The sequence below is a fragment of the Amblyraja radiata genome, chromosome 3 (genome assembly GCF_010909765.2).
Source record: "Amblyraja radiata isolate CabotCenter1 chromosome 3, sAmbRad1.1.pri, whole genome shotgun sequence".
In the NCBI taxonomy this organism is placed as follows: domain Eukaryota; kingdom Metazoa; phylum Chordata; class Chondrichthyes; order Rajiformes; family Rajidae; genus Amblyraja; species Amblyraja radiata.
In genome coordinates, this window is record NC_045958.1 from 102342876 (window position 1) to 102361713 (window position 18838).

At 43.8% G+C, this 18838-nt stretch overlaps 1 protein-coding gene across 3 annotated transcripts in view; it reads right to left on the reverse strand.

Moving 5' to 3' along the window:
- LOC116971343 (angiopoietin-1 receptor-like) overlaps positions 1-18838 on the reverse strand; it is a 79178-nt gene that overhangs the window by 46364 nt on the left and 13976 nt on the right. For all 3 annotated transcript variants that reach the window (XM_033018453.1, XM_033018452.1, XM_033018451.1), the window contains exons 2-8: positions 18309-18614; positions 14220-14330; positions 12938-13090; positions 8834-8965; positions 4787-4924; positions 3811-3921; positions 1231-1385 (exon numbers count right to left, since the gene is read on the reverse strand). In XM_033018453.1, the coding sequence (XP_032874344.1) occupies positions 1231-1385; positions 3811-3921; positions 4787-4924; positions 8834-8965; positions 12938-13090; positions 14220-14330; positions 18309-18614 (1106 nt within the window). The remainder of the gene's footprint in view (positions 1-1230; positions 1386-3810; positions 3922-4786; positions 4925-8833; positions 8966-12937; positions 13091-14219; positions 14331-18308; positions 18615-18838) is intronic.

Below are 18838 nucleotides of genomic sequence, written 5' to 3' on the forward strand. Positions count from 1 at the left end.
AGCCCAGTCGACTCATTCTTCCATCATATGTCAGTCCCGCCATCCCGGGAATTAACCTGTTGAACCTACGCTGCACTCCCTCAATAGCAAGAATGGCCTTCCTCAAATTAGGAGACCAAAATTGCACACAATACTCCAGCCGCAGTCTCACCAGGGCCCTGTACAACTGCAGTAGGACCTCAAACTCAAATCCTCTTGTAATGAAGGCCAACATGCCATTAGTTTTCTTCACTGCCTGCTGCACCTGCAAGCATACTTTCAGTGACTGATGTACAAGCACACCCAGGTCTCGTTACACCTCCCATTTTCCAAATCTGACACCATTCAGATAATTCCTGTTCTTGCTACCAAAGTGGATAACCTCACATTTATCCACATTATACTGCATCTGCCATGCATCAGCCCACTCACCCAACCTATCCAAGTCACTGCCTGCCATTCTGAAAAGGACCTGTTAATTCCTAGTCTTTGCTTCCTGTCTGCCAACCAGTTCTCTGTACATGTCAATACCCTACCCCCAATACCATGTACTCTAATTTTGCACACTAATCTCTTGTGTGGGACCTTGTCATAGGCTTTTTGAAAGGCCAGATACACCACATCCACTGACTCTCCTTTATCCATTCTACTTGTTACATCCTCAAAAAATTCCAGAAGATTAGTCAAGCATGATTGCCCCTTCTTAAATCCATGCTGACTTCGACCGATGCTGTCACTGCTTTCCAAATGTGCTGCTATAACACCTTTAATAATCGACTCAAGCATCTTCCCCACTACCGATGTAAGGCTAACTGTCCATAATTCCCTGTTTTCTCTCTCCCTCCTTTCTTAAAAAGTGGAGTTACATGGGCTGCCCCCCCAGTCCACAGGAACTGATCCAGAGTCTGTAGAACACTGGAAAATGATCACCAATGCATCCACGATTTCTATGGCAACCTCCTTGAGTACTCTGGGATGCAGACCATCAGTCCCTGGGCAGGTGGATGAGTGCAGATGGGGCATGTTGGTCAGAGTGGCAAGTTGGAAGCCTGTTTCCACACTCTATGACTCTATTAGAAAAATGGCTTGTCTCGTACCCTGCACCTACTCCTACTGTGATCAGGAACCAAATATCTGAGGACTTTTAGGTGGTAAACCTATTTCCAACTTCTCTGCTAAACATTGCTGCATTAATGCTGAATTACTGAACTCTGAGAGCTGGGAGCAGCAGTAGTCTTTTAAAGTACTTACATTTACTTCCCTTCCATGGGGTGTGATAAGCTGTATGTTTCCATCCACTGATCGTGGCTGTCCAGTTGCAGTACAATTGATCTGCATTGTCACTCCTGTGTTAACCTCAATGTTACCATTGGAATTCACCAGCTGGGGAAGCATAATGCCAAAACCTGTAAGAAAGAATATTGAGTTTACAACCAAGAGCAGTATTATTAATAAAGTAGCTACAATTAATTTACTTTAGAAATACAGCACGGAAAAAGGCCCTTCGGCCCACCAGGTCAGCACAAACCAGCGATCCCCACACACTAACACTATCCTACACACACTGGGGACAATTTACAGTTATACCAAGGTAATTAGCCTACAAACCTGTACGTCTTTGGGAGGAAACGGATCTCGGAGAAAACCCACGCAGGTCACGGGGAGAACGTACAGACTCCACACAGACAGCACCCGTAGTCGGGATCGATCCCGAGTCTCTGGCACTGCAAGAGCTGCAAGGCAGCAACTCTACCGCTGCGCCACCGAGCCGCCCTGGGGATAGGCAGCATGAATCATGGTTAGATGTGCTCCGAGATGAGCAAACATCGTTTCTCCTGTGCGCATCATCCCCATGCCAATGTAATAGCTGTTTACTCACACATGGTGAGCGACAATCATGGTGAATTAGACAGCAGCAATTCAGGAACAGCTGACTGCAGTGTGACTGAACTAGACTGAAAACATTCGAGTGAGATGAGGAAAAACCTTTTCACTCAGAGTTGTGAATCTATGGAATTCTCTGCCACAGAGGGCAGTTGAGGCCAATTCACTGAATGTTTTCAAGAGAGTTAGATTTAGCTCTTAGGGCTAACGGAATCAAGGGATGTGGGGAAAAAGCAGGAATGGGGTACTGATTTTGGACGATCAGCCATGATCATATTGAATGATGGTGCTGGATTGAAGGGCTAAATGGCCCACTCCTGCACCTACTTTCAATGTTTATAAACTCAGCTGGTTTTGTTTGTATTGATGATCAATGAAACCTTGGCAGGCATCTTTCTATATGATACCTAACAAAATATTTCCATTTTAGAAAGTGCTGGAGTAACTCAGTGGGTCAGGCATCATCCCTAGGAAAAATGGATGGGTGACATTTTGGATCAAGAGCCATCTTCAGACTGATTAAGAGGGGGGGGAGGAGGGGAAGAGAGAAAAAAAACGGAAAAAGGGGAAAGGCAAGACAGAGCGTGGCAGGTGGTGGCTCGGTGGCGCAGCGGTAGAGTTGCTGCCATACAGCGCTAGACCGAGTCGGGTCGAGGCCGGAACCGTGGCGGCGGCAGCGGAGACCCGACTCGGCCCTGGAGCTGTGGCGGCGGCAGCAGCGGAGACCCGACTCGGCCCCGGAGCTGTGGCGGAGGCAGCGACCACCCGCGGAGTTTGAACCGTCGCCTCGGCGCAGAGGGAGAACAAAGAGGGAAGAGACAGAGACTTTAAGATTTTGCCTTCCACCACAGTGAGGAGGTGTTTGGTGAACTCACTGTGGTGGATGTTAAATTTGTGTTGATTGTGTGTTTTTTTGTCATTTTTTTAATTATATGTATGACTGCAGGGAAACTACATTTCGTTCAGACCGAAAGGTCTGAATGACAATAAATCGAATCTAATCTAATCTAATCTAATCTAATCTAGACACATGGGTTTGATCCTGGCTACGGGTGCTGTCTGTATGGAGCTTGTACGCTCTCCCCATGACCGCACGAGTTTTATCCGTCTCAACCCGAAATGTCACCTATTCCTTTTCTCCAGAGATGCTGCCTGACCCGCTGAGTTAATGTTATTTTATTGCCCCTTTCAACCCATCGAACTGCCAAATTGAGTCCTTTTTTACTTGCTTTATTTTCTCAAAGGCCCAGTCTAATTTTGTCTTTCTAAATATTACCCATGCTTCCTTTTTCCTCTTTGACCATCCACGGTTCCCTTCCCTTGCCATCCATATCCTTCCCCCTTACTGGAACATGCCAGTCTTGAACACTAATAATAAGTTCGTAAGTGATAGGAACAGAATTAGGCCATTTGGCCCATCAATTCTACTCCGCCATGATGGTTGATCTATCTTTCCCTCCTAACCCATTCTTCGGCCTTCTCCTCATAACCCCTGACATACGTACTAATCTAGAATCTATTTATCTCTGCCTTAAAAATACCCATTGACTTGGCCTCCACAGCCTTCTGTGCCAATGAATTCCACAGATTCACCTTCCTCTGACTAAATGAAATTCCTCCTCATTTTCCTCTTTAATTCTGAGGCTGTGCCCTCTGGTCCTAGCTACTCCCACTAATGGAAACATCCTCTCCACATCCACTCTCACTATTCTGTAAGTTTCAATGAGGACCCCCTCATCTTTCTAAACTCCAGCGAGTAGATGCCCAGTGCTGTCAAACACTCATCATATGTTGACCCTTTCTTTTCTGCTGCTCTCCAGCGCCAGCATATCATTCGTCAGATATGAGTTTTAAACAACTGCCCACATATCAGATGTGCATTTACCCCTTAACAACTGCTCCCAATTTACCCTAACTCCATGTGAAATAGTACTCATGAGATCGTACCTTCATTCTCACAGTGCAGGCACAGGCAACCTCGGAAACGATCACACTTTTCACCATTGGAGCAATCACACTTGAGTTGACAATTGGCCCCATAATAATTAGGGTCACAAGCTGCAATCAAAAATTGCACGTTAGAATAGCATTCATTTTCATTTTTTCTTATGGCATAAAGTGTCCATCAATCTATTCTGTCTCTCAGAGTAGTCCCATTGCCCTTAATTCCCCTATAACGACTTCCCTCGCATATTCTCATCAATTTGTGCAGGAAGGAACTACAGATACTGGTTTACACCGAAGATTGACATAAAAAGCCGGGGTAACTCAGCGTAAGGCAGCATCTATGCATAGAAGGAATGGGTGACCATTTCGGGTCAAGACCCTTCTTGAGATTGAGAGTCAGGGGAGAGAGAGAGACAGAGTTAAGGAAGTGTAAGGTGTGAAAATGAGACATCAAGGCAGATTTCTATCCTTTCACACCATACCTGACATGGAATATGGATCGGGTCATCAGCAGCAAAACGAGACGGATCAAATCAGCAATACTGTTTGATCTACAGTCAGGTGGCTCTGTTAGTTAGGAATGAAATCCAAACTTTGGCAAGAAACAACATAGGATCAGAAGATGTAGAATCCTTGTGGGTAGAGTTAAGAAGCTGCAAGGGTAAAAAACGCTGATGGGAGTCACATACAGGTCTCCGAATAGTAGTCAGGATGTGTGCAACAAATTACATAAGGAATAGAAAAGGCATGTAGGAAATAGCAGGTTTAAAATTCAAGGCTTCATAGTGTATTGCCTGAGAGCTAAATGGCTGAATAGGTTGAGAAGGAAGAAAGATTATTTTGTAGGATAAGAGGGTTAAGGGGAAAATGTTTCATGTTTTAAGGAGCATTAAGGATTAAAAGAGGATTGTTGGGGATAATGTATATGTTCCAATGGGTTGACTAAAGTTGTCCTTGGCTTTTAACCTCGGGCTACCTTCATCACATTGAAGCCCTTTCCATCCTGTTGCACAGGAACAGCCATATGGATCCGACAGGCAGAACATGGACAATCTGCAGTTTCCTCCTTTACATGCTCCTGTGCAGTTCTGGCCATATGTATTCTCGCCACACGCTGAAAGTTAAAAAGTTCTCATTAATTAAAATCACAGCAAGGCATTCATTTAGGGACAAGGCACAACTCATCCATGCTGGCTCTTTGTTGGTGCAATCGTGGTTTTCTCCGAGATCTTCGGTTTCCTCCCACACTCCAAAGGCGTACAGGTACATAGGTTAATTGGCTTGGTAAATGTAAAAATAATCTCTAGTGGGTGTAGGATAATGTTAATATGCGGGGATTGCTGGTCAGCGTGGACCCGATGGGCCAAAGTGTCTGTTTCCATGTTGTATCTCTAAGCTAAACTAAACTAATCCAACCTTAGTTTCTGCTCTGTTCTCTCCATGACTCAATGTATTCTCCTTAGTGTCAATGACTTAACAGATATAGCAGACAAAACCTCTGCATCTCGCATTTTAAAACACTATTGGCTCTAACCTCATTCTCTCATCAAAAATATCAGTGAAGATGAAGACAAAGTGGAACGGAAATGGTTTTAGAAATGAAGCAGCAAGGCACAATCTCAGAAATGTTCCTTTCAATTAATATATCAGACCTGGTGACAGTCATAGGGTCCAAGAGGACGGAAGCAACTAGTCCATGCCATTCAAGATGCTCCATCTTAGCTAGTCATTTACCCATATTTGGCCTCAATATTTCTAACATTTTCCATGTACTTGTCAGGTTGACCAAAACTCAACAAAATGTTCCAATCTTCATGCAAATTTACCTGCCTCAACTACTTCCTTTGTGAGCTCATTACCTATATCCTCTAACTAGGTATGTTGCAAAGCCTACCTGAAGCGTCGCTGAAAATCTGTCGCTGCGGGTGTGCGCGATTTTGGCGCCGTTTAGAGGGGGCGGGTTTAAAACGCGATTTTCGCTAGGCTGTTCAAATCGAAGATGTTCAGCCTAGTCAATTATTAACGAAAAATCGCTGGAAGACCCCGTCGCAAAAGCTATTATTAGTTTTAAAGGCCTCGTATAATAGTTATAGTAGTTTAAAAATCAATCTCTAAACCCGCGACCACCAACAACCGCAGGGTCTCATAAAGCAAATAGCAGAAGGTAGGCTGTATATTTTTACATTAAAAAGGGCTTCTAAAGATCCCTTTATACAAAGTTTAATATTGCGAGTAGCTCATTTTGGGCCCATTATATACCGCAGTATTTTTCTCGGCATTTGGGGGCACAAATCTACCGCAATGTGAACGTTCTAAACCAGCGCGTTCACAGGATCCCACTGGAAAGCTGATTTAAATGGACTTTAATTTACAGCAATTGAACACTAAATTCCTTCCATTTGGTCTATAAATTAATGTAAATGAGATTTAAAAATCATGTTTTATTGTGAATTATTTGTGAATATTATTTGGACATTTAGGCTATTTAAAAATGTTAATCATTTATTAAGAAATGGATAGATGTTTAGATCTAGTAATTGAAGTCTGAAATTAGCTACAATTAGGTAACTAACTAATTATATGCTTTAATTTCAGGTCATCCAAGTAAGATAATTTTATATTTGTTTCAGAATGCTTCAATCTATGATAACTGAAAATTTCATTCAGTTCTCTTAATTTTTAAGAAAATTATGGGCTTTTGACTGTTCACGATCACAGCTTTTTTGTTATGTCCATAGAAAATCAATAGGGAACAAGATGCTCATTTCCCAGTATGAAAATGGCCATAACTTTTTAAATACTTGAGATATGAAAGTGAATTAGGTGTCAAATTAAACTTATTTTTATGCTTTATCTGATGGGATAAATTGCAGACTTGATTTTTAAAATCTCAAAATTTTGTAACATTGCTACTCTAACTTCTGAAAAGGAATGAGGTTATGATTATTATCATTTTACGCATAGAAACATAGAAACATAGAAAATAGGTGCAGGAGTAGGCCATGCGGCTCCTTCGAGCCTGCACCGCCATTCAATATGATCATGGCTGATCATCCAACTCAGTATCCTGTACCTGCCTTCCCTCCATATCCCCTGCTCCCTTTAGCCACAAGGGCCACATCTAACTCCCTCTTAAATATAGCCAATGAACTGGCCTCAACTACCTTCTGTGGCAGAGAATTCCAGAGATACACAAAGAAAAGCCAGCAGGTCACTGGGAGAACATACAAATCCCGTACAGACAGCACCCGTGGTCAGGATCGAACCGGGGACCCTGGCGCTGTAAGGCAGCAACTCTACCACTGTACCACCGTGCCGCCATGAGGTTATGATTATTTTTTCTTTTCTCACCCGAAACCTATTACCCCATCTATTCCCCTGCATGATCATATACACCCCTATAGGATCACCCCTCGTCCTCCTGCGCTCCAAGGAATAAAGTCCTAGCCTGCCCAATCTCTCCATATATCTCAGGACCTCAAGACCTTAATGTAAAGGGCCTGCCCACTTTCACGACCTAATTCACAACCTTTTTTACTGGTGGACATTTTTCATCAGGCTAGAAAAACGCCCCGACCTACTTGATGCCACGAGTACTAGCATCACGGCCTGCCTACGACTTCCTATGACCTCGTGACGACCATGCTGCGAGTATGAGTCAAGGGCAAACTCGGCAGAGGTCGTGAATTAGGTTGTGAAAGTGGGACAGGCCCTTAAAGCTGGAGGGAGGGATATGGGTGACAGCAGAGTAAAGAGGGGTGGGAGACGATGAATGGGAGGAGAGCCAAGAAACTGTCAACGGGAATGATTTGAGGAGAATGGGAGAAATGAGAGAAGGGGCATGTGACTATCAATCTATACCCTCCTTGAGTCTTATTGATGCCCCAGAATCTCCAGTCCGTCTCCCTAATATCTGGGTCCCCTATCACTCCAGCTCTGCCCGTCTACACTCTCCACCGCTGTGCAACAGAACCAGTTGTGTACTACAGAGCTGGCTGCTGCTGTGGCTCTCCTCTGAAAGGCCTTCCCCTCATTGATGCAGCATCTCTCGATGGTTGGGGTGGCGAACCCATCTAAGAGTCATAGAGGCATTCAACACAGAAAGGGGTACTTCGGCCCAACTTGTCAATGCCATCCAAGATGCCCCATCTACACTAGTCCCATCTGCCCATGTTTGTCCAGATCTCTCTAAACCCTTCCTATCCATGTAGCTGTCCAAATGTATTTTAAATGTTATTATAATACCTGCCTCGACACCTCCTCTGACAGCCCTTACATATACCCGCCACCCTCTGAGTGAAAATATTGCCCCTTAAGTTCCTATTAAATCCTTTCCCTCTTACCTTAAACCTATGTCCATTGCTTCCTGGTTCCAATATTTTGGGTAGAAGACTCTGTGCATTCACCCTATCTATTCCCCTTGTGATCTTATACACCTCTGTAAGATCTTCCTTGGCCTCCTGCGCTCCAAGGAGTAAAGTCCCAGCCTGGCCAGCCTCTCCCTATAACTCAGGGCCTCAAGTCAAGGTCGTGCGGGTTTGAAGGTTAATTGGCCCTCTGTTAATTGCCCCTCATATGTAGGATGCAAAAATCAGATAACATGGAACTAGTGTACGGGTGATCGTTGGTTGGTCGGCGCGCACTCGGTGGGCCGAAGGGCCTGCTTCCACACCTTATCTCTAAACTACTCAATGTGCCAGGCACATCTCTGGTGAGTAAAACAAAGTTAACGTTTCTGGTCGATATACTTTTGCAATTGGTAATCAAAACTAAAAACAGAAAATGTTGGAATTATTGAGCAGGTCAGGCAGCACCTGTGAAAGGAAATAGGGTTAACAATTCAGAGTGAATTAGAAACCGGTGTCTGGGATCAGAATGCTCATTGAGCTTGTGATTCAATGGCAATTGTTAGTTTATAGTGACTGAAGTAATCAAAAATCTTTGATTAGATCCTCGGCCTGTGATAACAGCTTCACCAGTAGAAAGCATTTTTAGAGATTTGTCCCATTGGAGTAATGCTTACCTGATTTACATTGTTTGCCCATGAAACCTGGTGGGCAGATGCAATGTCCCCACTCATCATGGCAAATCCCTCCATTCACACACAGTGGACAGTCCTTTGTACAGTCGACTCCCCACTTTCCAGTCTTGCACTCTGTAATTCATAAAATGCATTATGAGTGGGAAGGAATAGCAGATGCTGGTTTAAACCAAAGATGGACACAAATTGCTGGAGTTACTCAGCAGGACAGGCAGCATCTCTGGAGAGAAGGAATGGGAGAAGACTTGCTTCGAGACCCTTCTTCAGACGAATCAGGGGGAAGGGAAACAAGAGATATAGACAGCGATGTAGAGAGATATAGAACAAATGAATTAAAGAAATGCAAAAAAGTAAAGATGATAAAAGAAACGGGCCATTGTTAGCCGTTTGCTACATGAGACTGGGAACCTGGTGCGACTTGGGTGGAGGAGGGATGGAGAGAGAGGGGGTGCAGGGGTTACTTGAAGTTGGGGAAATGAATATTCATATCACTGGGTTGTAAGCTGCCCAAAAGAAATATGAGATGCTGTTCCTCCAATTTGCGATTAGCCTCACTCTGACAATGTAAGAGACCTGGACAGAAAGATCAGTGTGGGAATGGGAAGGGGAATTAAAGTGTTTGGCAGCCGGGCGATCAGGTAGGTCCAGGCGGACTGAGCGGAGGTGAGTGCAGCATTCTGCATTGCAAGTGACAAATCAAGTTCAAGCTCAAGTTCCCATTTATTGTTACATGCACCAATTAAGGTCCAGTGGAATTTGACTTACCATGCACATACTACCAATGCTGGCCACACTACCAATTTTATATAACATGCTGCATTTAATGTCATACAACATTTCCCAATGTAGACATAAGAACTGCAGATACTGTTTTGCATAAAAAGGCACAACGTGCTGGACTGCATTATGGTAGGCAAAAGCTCAACAGGGCTCTACGGTGGGCAGAAATGTTGATGCCAGATTTGCAATAATGACAAACACATAACAGAAACTAAACAGAAGGATCGAGGATTAGCAGAACACATTTCTAGTGCTGGAGGAGGTCATTAAGATAAGGAGAGCTCAGATCATGCAATATGGTTTATGCTGCAAAAATAAATGATTATTTGAACAGTCAAATATTTTTGGTGGTTTTGAAAATATAGAAAAAAGTAAGTCATAAAAGTAACCACCAGGTGGGAAAACACACACCTCCAGATTCTGGATAGACTCAAAAAGATGGAGTAACTCAGCAGAATGTCTCAACCCGAAACATCACCCATTTCTTCTCTCCAGAGATGCTGCCTGTTCCGCTGAGTTACTCATTTAGTTACCCATTGAGAACGGAGAAGAGGAGACACTTTTTCTCACAGAGAGTGGTGAGTCTGTGGAGTTCTCTGCCTCAGAGGGCGGTGGAGGCAGGTTCTCTGGATGCTTTCAAGAGAGAGCTAGATAGGGCTCTTAAAAACAGCAGAGTCAGGGGATATGGGGAGAAGGCAGGAACGGGGTACTGATTGGGGATGATCAGCCATGATCACATTGAATGCCGGTGCTGGCTCGAAGGACCGAATGGCCTACTCCTGCACCTTTTGTCTATTGTCTATTGTCTACTCCAGCTTTTTGTGACTATCTTCGGTTTAAATCTCCTTTAAACCTTTAAACCTTCTTCCTAATTTCCTAATAAGAGACAGTTTCTTCCCAGCTGTTATCAGGCAACTGAATTATCCTGCCACAACCAGAGAGCAGTCCTGAACTACTATCTACCTAATCGGTGACCCTCACACTGTCTTTGCTCAGACCTTGCTGGCTTTACCTTGCACTAAACGTTATTCCCTTATCATGTACCCATACACTGTAACTGGCTTGATTGTAATCACATATTGCCTTTCCGCTGACACGGAACAAAAGCTTTTAACTGTATACGTGACAAAACTGAGACTGAAACTGAAAACTGAAACTACAGAAACGGCAGGAAATAAAGGTGTATCTTGCTCAATAGGAACAACAGGAATGGGTTAGTAAAAATTCAGCATCAAAAGTTAATTTGAATGGATTAACTAAAATCTTGCCAGCATTTAATTATCTCTATAATGTATGGATATCTCAAATTATAGGCATAGATTCAATACAGCATGGAAACAATGCATTTGGCTCAAATTGTCCATGCTGACCACCAGGCACCCATCTTCTAGGCTTCTATGCCTAACTACTATGCCTAACTTTATTCTTTGGAGCGCAGAAGGTTAAGGGGGGACTTGATAGAGGTATTTAAAATGATGAGAGGGATAGACAGAGTTGACGTGGATAAGCTTTTCCCACTGAGAGTAGGGAAGATTCAAACAAGGAGACATGACTTGAGAATTAAGGGACAGAAGTTTAGGGGTAACATGAGGGGGAACTTCTGGTGTGGTGGCTGTGTGGAATGAGCTTCCAGGGAAGGTGGTGGAGGCAGGTTCGTTTTTATCATTTAAAAATAAATTGGATAGTTATATGGACGGGAAAGGAATGGAGGGTTATGGTCTGAGCGCAGGTATATGGGACTAGGGGAGAATACGTGTTCGGCACGGACTAGAAGGGTCGAGATGGCCTGTTTCCGTGCTGTAATTGTTATATGGTTAATTTAAGGGTTCATCTTGACATTTCTTAAGTGCTATCAGTGACTATTTCTATTTTCCAATTTCACATTCTATTATACATTAATCTCTATAGACAAGGTCACAGGGCTCGTAGAGTCATTGAACTACGCAGTATGGAAACAGGCCCTTTGACCCAACTCGTCCATGCTGACCAAGTTGCCAAACTGAGTTGAACGGGCATAACAAGCCAACAAATGTGACAGAGTCATAGAGTGATACAGTGTGAAAACATGCCCTATGGCCCAACTTGCCCACACCAGCAAACATGCCCCATCTACACGTCCCACCTGCTTGCGTTTGGCCCATATCCCACCAAACCTGTCCTATCCATGTATGTGTCTAATTGTTTTGTAAATGTTGGGATAGTCCCAGCCTCACCTATCTCCTCTGGCAGCTCGTTCCATACACCCACCACCCTTTGTATGAAAACGTTACCCCTCAGAATCCTTTAAATCTTTCCCCCCTTCACCTTAAACCTACGTCCTCTGGTCCTCCTCTGGGCAAGACACTGTGCATCTACCCGATCTATTCCTCTCATGATCTTATACACCTCTATAAGATCACCCCTCATCCTCCTGCACTCCAAGAGTCCCAGCCTACTCAACCTCTCCATATAGCTCAGACCCTCTCGTCCTGGCAACATCCTTGTAAATCTTCTCTGTACCTTCTCCAGCATGACAACATTTGACACCATTTGACATCAGTTATTGGAATTTTGCGGAGAATGCCTGTTGTATGGGGAGGTGTTTCATAATGCCTGCCTCTAAGATCCAGATAATGCTCTGGACTCACCACAGGAGTAGTGATTTGTCTTTAGCAATTAATTGATATTAGATCCATGTTTAAATAAATAAAAATTTAGGCTGCAACCAGCTCTTACAATATGACACTTTCAGCTTTCACATCAGTCATATAAGCAGTAGCGTGATTAAAATATAATAGTCTGAAATTAAAACACTGGAAATCTTAAATAAAAACTCTGAAGAAACTCTGCAGGTCAGGCAGCACCTGTGGAGAAAGGAATGGAGTTAACATTTCAGATCAATGAAGATTAAATCTGAATACTAACTGAAGATAGACTAAATCTGCTGTAGTAATTCAGCGGGACAGGCAGCTCCCCTGGAGAGAAGGAATGGGTGAAGTTTTGGGTCAAGACCCTTCTTCAGATTGAGAGTCAGGGGAAAGGGAATCTAGAGATATGGAAGGGTAAGGTGTGAAAATGACAGATCAAAGCAGATGATAAGGTCACCCATTCCTTCACTCGAGAGATGCTGCCTGTCCCGCTCCAAGTTACTCCAGCATTTTGTTTACATCTTCGGTGTAAACCAGTATCTGCAGTTCCTTCCTACACATTTTGTCTGAATACCAATCATTTTTCTCTTCATAAATGCTGGCTAACTTATCACGCGATTCCAGTAAATTCTGTTGATATTCAAGGTAAAAATAAAGAAGTAATATTTGTGAGTCTTACTTCTGACTATCAGCCGTGTAAAGGCTTTGGACGAATTGCTCTGTCCGATCAGATATGCGGCGTAGACACCTGCATTGTCCAAGCTGGCTGAGGGGATATGATATTCCGAAATATTCGTGATGTCATTATGAGGCACGGACGAGATGAATGTATCTGGAAAATAAAAATAAATGTCAAAAAATGCAAAATAGTTGCTGAATGAAGTAAAGATTGAAATTTAAATGGTGGTGTAATTTTCATGAAAAGAATAGAGTCATAAAGTGATACACTGTGGAAACAGGCCCCTCGGCCCAACTCGCCCACACCGGCCAACAATGTCCCAGCTACCTTAGTCCCACTTGCCTGCGTTTGGTCCATATCCCTCCAAACCTGTCCTATCCATGTACATGTCCAACTGCTTCTTAAACATTGGGATAATCGCAGCCTCATCTAACTCCACTGGCAGCTTGTTCCATACACCCATCAAACACTGTGTGAAAATGTTACCCCTCAGATTCCTATTAAATCAACCATTCCTCAGCCCACCTGGCCAAGAGATCACAATCCTACTGTAATATTTGACAACCATCTTCACTATCTGCAATACCACCCACATCTTCAAACTTGCTAATCTTGCCATGTACATTCTCATCTAAATCATTGATACAGTGTAATGGAATCCTTCCTGTAGCTTGTCGACCAGAACGGAACCCTCCAAGTGTGGTCTCACCAATATTGTGTAGTTGTAACTTGAAGCCCCAACCGTGTACTCAAATAAGGGGCCTGTCCCACTTAGGCGTTCTTTTAGGCAACTGCAGGTTACTAGGCTGTCGCCACATGGTCGCCGGGGTGTCGCCTGTATGGTTGTAAGTAGTCTCCTCAGTCGCCCAAAGAGTCTTTTTTTTCTTTTTTTCTGGTCACCCCTGGGTTTTCAAAATGTCCAAAAATGTTGGCGATAGTCGGCGACAGTGGTTTGACGCCAATGAGCGTAGCTTGACTTCTCCTAATGTAGATGCTGTTGTAGGTTGTCACCAGGTGATGTAGGTTGTCACCGGTGCTGACTTTGGTGAATTCCATTGGTGACTACCTACATCAACCGGCAACAGGTACTGGTGTGAAGAGAAATCTTCAGTGGGACAGGCCCCTTATAGAGAAATGTTTGAGATTGCAATGTCAATTGCAAAATAATTGAAAAGAATACAATTTAATTGCATTTAACTTTAAGATAATCAGCTAGAGATTCTAAACATGGTGTTTCTTTTTGTCTGATGGTAATTAGATTATAAATGAACAGTTTTGTTACCATTTTTATAGATCATTAAATCTGCTTCTGTCTGGTGCTGTCGGTGGAACCGAATGGTAGCGCTTTCACCTTTACTCACAGTAATAGTAAGTAAATCTGGCAAGAAGTGAGCTGTAAAATAAAAGATTTTTATTCAAATTCATCATCTCACATAAATCGTTATTCTTAATCACATTGAAACAACGATAATGAATATGTGAAAGAATCTAGCTGCTAATTCAAAGCCACATAGCTTCTAGCTCCATCCATATGGGTTCATATTCAGAAGAATTGGGGTGCCAACATCATGTTCGTATAAGTGATAGGAGCAAAATTAGGCCATTCGGCCCATCAGGTCTGCTCTACCATTCAATCATGGCTGATCTACCTCTCACTCCTAACTCCATTCTCCTGCCTTCTCCCCATAACCCCTAACACCCGTACTAATCAAAGATTTATCTATCTCGGCCTTAAAAATATCCACTGACATCCTCCACAGTCTTCTGTGACAATGAATTCCACAGATTCACCACTCTCTGACAAAATAAATTTCTCCTCATCTTACTAAAAGAACGTCCTTTAATTCAGAGGCTATGACCTCTAGTCCTTGACTATCCCACTAGTGGAAACATCCTCTCCACATCCACTCTATCCAAGCCATTCACTATTCTGTATGTTTCAATGATTGAAACATTCTTCTAAACTTCAGCGAGTACAGACCCAGTGCTGACAAACGCTCATCATAGATTAACCCACTCATTCCAGGGATCATTCTTGTAAACCTCCTCTGGACCCTCTCCAGAGCCAGCACATCCTTCCTCAGATATGGTGCTCAAAATTGTTCTCAATATTACAAATGCACCCTTATCAGCACCTTATAGAGCCTCAACATTACATCCCTGTCTGCAAATGTTATGAAAATTCATAGAGTTGTGCATACAAGGAAGGTTGACAAAGGATACAGCATCCCCTCCTTGCTGCCAAACATCAGTCTGGCCACTTCTCCATCACTAACAATAGATATTGAGGTGGAAAAGCTATTCAGGAGACAGAAAAGCCAGAAATCCCCAGGACTGGACAATGTTTCCCCCTCTACGCTCAAGCTCTGTGCCAAACAACTGGCACCAGTCTACACAGACATTTTTCAACCAGTCCCTGCAAACCCGTACTATCCCTGCCTGCTTCAAAGTCTCCACTATTGTTCCCGTACCTAAAAAGCCATGGATTACTGGACTTAATGACTACAGGCCTGTCGCACTGACCTCTGTAGTCATGAAGACCCTTGAAAGACTTGTGCTGGCCCACCTGAAAAATATCACAAACCCTCTACTGGACCCTCTGCAGTTTGCATACCGGGCAAATAGATCAGTGGATGATGCAGTCAACCTAGGCCTGCACTTCATCCTGTCTCGGTCTTCAAAGACTCTTTTCCTGAGTCTGGCGTAGGCTCCACTGGCACAAGTCAGGCGATAGTTGACCTCAGAGTCGATGTCAGCTTTTGAGGATTGAATGCTGCCAAGGTAGGGGAAGTGGTTAACGTTTTCAAGAGTGGTTTGTCGTCCACTTTTATAATGTGCTGGGTAGATGGTGATGTAGGACCTGGGTCTTCTTGATATTCAAAGCTAGGCCCAAGGCTCTGTATGCCTTGGCAAAGGCATTCAGGATGCCATGGGGGTCTTCTGCAGAGTGTGCTGCAATGGCGCAGTCATCCGCGTACTGAAACTCCATGATGGCGGTGTTACTGACTTTGCTCTTGGCCTTCAACCTATTAAGGTTGAAGAGCCCACCGTCAGTTCTGTAGAGGATTGGGATCCCCTGTGGCAGCTCTTCACCAATGAGGTAAAGTATAGCAGCAATGAAGACGACAAACAGGGTGGGTGCGATGATGCATCCCTGTTTGACCCCCCGTTTCCACGTTGAAGTGCTCGGACTCAGAGGCGCAGTTGCTGAGCACTGTGACCGACATGCCATCATGTAGAAGCCTCAATATTCTGATGTACTTCTCGTGGCAACCGTACCTTGATAGTATGCTCCAAAGAGCCTGGCATCAAAAGCCTTTGTCAGGTCTATGAAGGCCATGTACAAAGGCTGCCTTTGTTCATGGGATCACTGTTCGGTGCGGGCTCACTGGGCCAAAAGTCCTGTTTCTGCGTTGTATCTCTAAACTAAACTAGACTAAAAGGTTTAGGGTGATATGGGCCCAATGTGGCTTAGCCCAAATTTGAAACTTTGACTTGAGGAACTGCCCTGTCCTTATCTGTAACTAATTCAAAACCAATGGAAGTATGGTCCCTGGTCCCAAAAGGCTCATCAACTGACATTTCAAACACTTGCCCTGATCACTTCCCTTGGAGTGGGTCAAGTTCTGATCTCTTCCTTGTAGGGCCACTACAGATTGCCGAAAGGAACTTTTCTGAAAGCACTTGACAAATTGTCCCCATCTAAGACTTTAGCACTCTGGCAGTCCCAGCATATATTGGGAAAGTAAAAATCCCCCAATTTGACAACCCTTTTAGTCTTACAGCTCTCTGCAATCTCCCGGCATATTTGTCCCTTAATTCCTGCTCACCACCTGGTGCCAATAGTACAATCCCGACAAGGTGATCATCCCATTTTTATTTCTCTGCTCCACCCACATACCCTCAATAATGTCATCTCAGACTACTGCCGTGATGTTCTCCTTAATCAATAAAGCAACTCCCCCTCCTCTTTGCTTGCACCTCTATGTTGATCCTGTAGCACTGGTACCCGGGAACATCAAGCTGCTAGATAGATAGAACATCTCTCTAGATAGACACAAAATGCTGGAGTAACTCAGCGGGACAGGCAGCATCTCTGGAGAGAAGGAATGGGTGACATTTCGGGTTGAGACCCTTCTTTGGCCTCCGCTTAGCCAGGTTTCCATAATGGCTATAATGTCCCACTTGCATGAACCTATCCAAACCCTGCCTTAACTGTTTAGCCTCTAGCATTGAAATAAATGCAATTTTATCCAACTGCCTTTCCCCACTCCCTGCCTATCCTGTCTACAGAACTAGCAGTCATTGAGTTTTTTACCGACTTCCAGCCACCCACCTGGTTCACTATTGCATTGGTTCCCCTCCCCCTGCCAATCTAGTTTAAATCCTCTAAAGTAACATTTGCAAACTATGCTAACCAGGATGTGGCTTCCTCCCTGGTGCATTAATTTTGTTTCGTCCGCCAGAAATGTTTCCTGACCTGCTGTGCATTTCCAGCATTGCCATGTCTTATTCCAGATCTCTGGCATATTTTGACCTCTGTTGTTCTGCTCTGGCCAAAGGAAGAAAAATTATACATTTATCTCAGCAACAATTGTGCCTCAGTAGTGAGCAGCTATCAAAAGGAAATAAGATAGCATTAGGACAAAAACACAGTGGCGCGCTGGTAGAGCTGCTGCCTTACAGCGCCAGAGGCCCGGTTCGATCCTGACCACAGGTGCTGTCTGTGCGGAGTTTGTACGTTCTCCCTGTGACTGCGTGGGTTTCCTCCAGGTGCTCTGGTTTCCTCCTGATTTCCAAAGTTGTGTAGGTTTTAAGGTTAATCGGCCTCTGTAAATTGACCCTCGTGCATGAGAAAGAGGGATAACATAGAACTGATGTGAACAGGTGATCGATGGACGGCGTGGACTCGATGGACCGAAGGGCCTGTTCCCATGCTGTATCTCCGAACTAAACTAAAACTAAACGTATTTGACAGAATGGCTACCAATAGCTTGAAAGTGCAGGGACAAAGCCTGCCAATGTAATTCTTGGCGGGTGGGATTAGAAAGGGAATACGCCCTGTCTGCGGGCACCCTGAGGGAGTTCCGGGACCGCTGGGCTCCGCAGGGTGTTGAATGTATCCTCAATAAGGATTGTATCATAGTTGTATAGTAGTTTATTACATGTTTGTATTGTATTATGGTGGTGGGTTCTGGCTTGTTTTATTGTAGTGTAAATATTAAAAAATAAAAAATAAATAAATTTAAAAAAATGTAATTCTTGAATGCAAACCATAAGCAGTGCACCAATCTAAACCCATCTAGTGAACCATTACATTCCAAGTTTACATGATAGTCTACTTGTGTGCACACAAATGTGCTTGATTTACCTTCTTGTAACATCTTCATTGTAGTAATTCGCGCAACTTCTTCTTTCACTCTACCCTCACAGAAGAATACACCTTCGCCTGCACGTTTCTTGTCTATACTCCACAAAACACTTGAAGAGTAGTTTTCAGTCATTCTTTGTTCCAGAGGGCTCTGTAGCTGATCGTGGTAGGCATCAATATCACGTGCAACTGATATCCGGTCAGGATTAGGTGAGCCATGAAGGACACATATGAATGAGGTTTCCGATGTAGAGATTAGAGGGCTGGAGTTTATTAATGTTAAATCCAGCAATGCCTCGACTAAATCTGCAGGCAAAGAAAAAAATAATTAAATAAAAGAGCATTTAATCCATAATGAAGTCTAATGTGGTATTTTACATACAATGTAGGGCCGCATGGTGGTGCAGCAGTAGAGTTGCTGCCTTACAGCGCTTGCAGCACCAGAGACCCGGGTTCGATCCCAACTACGGGTGCTGTCTGTACAGAGTTTGTACATTCTCCAGGTGACCACCTGGGTTTTCTCCGAGATC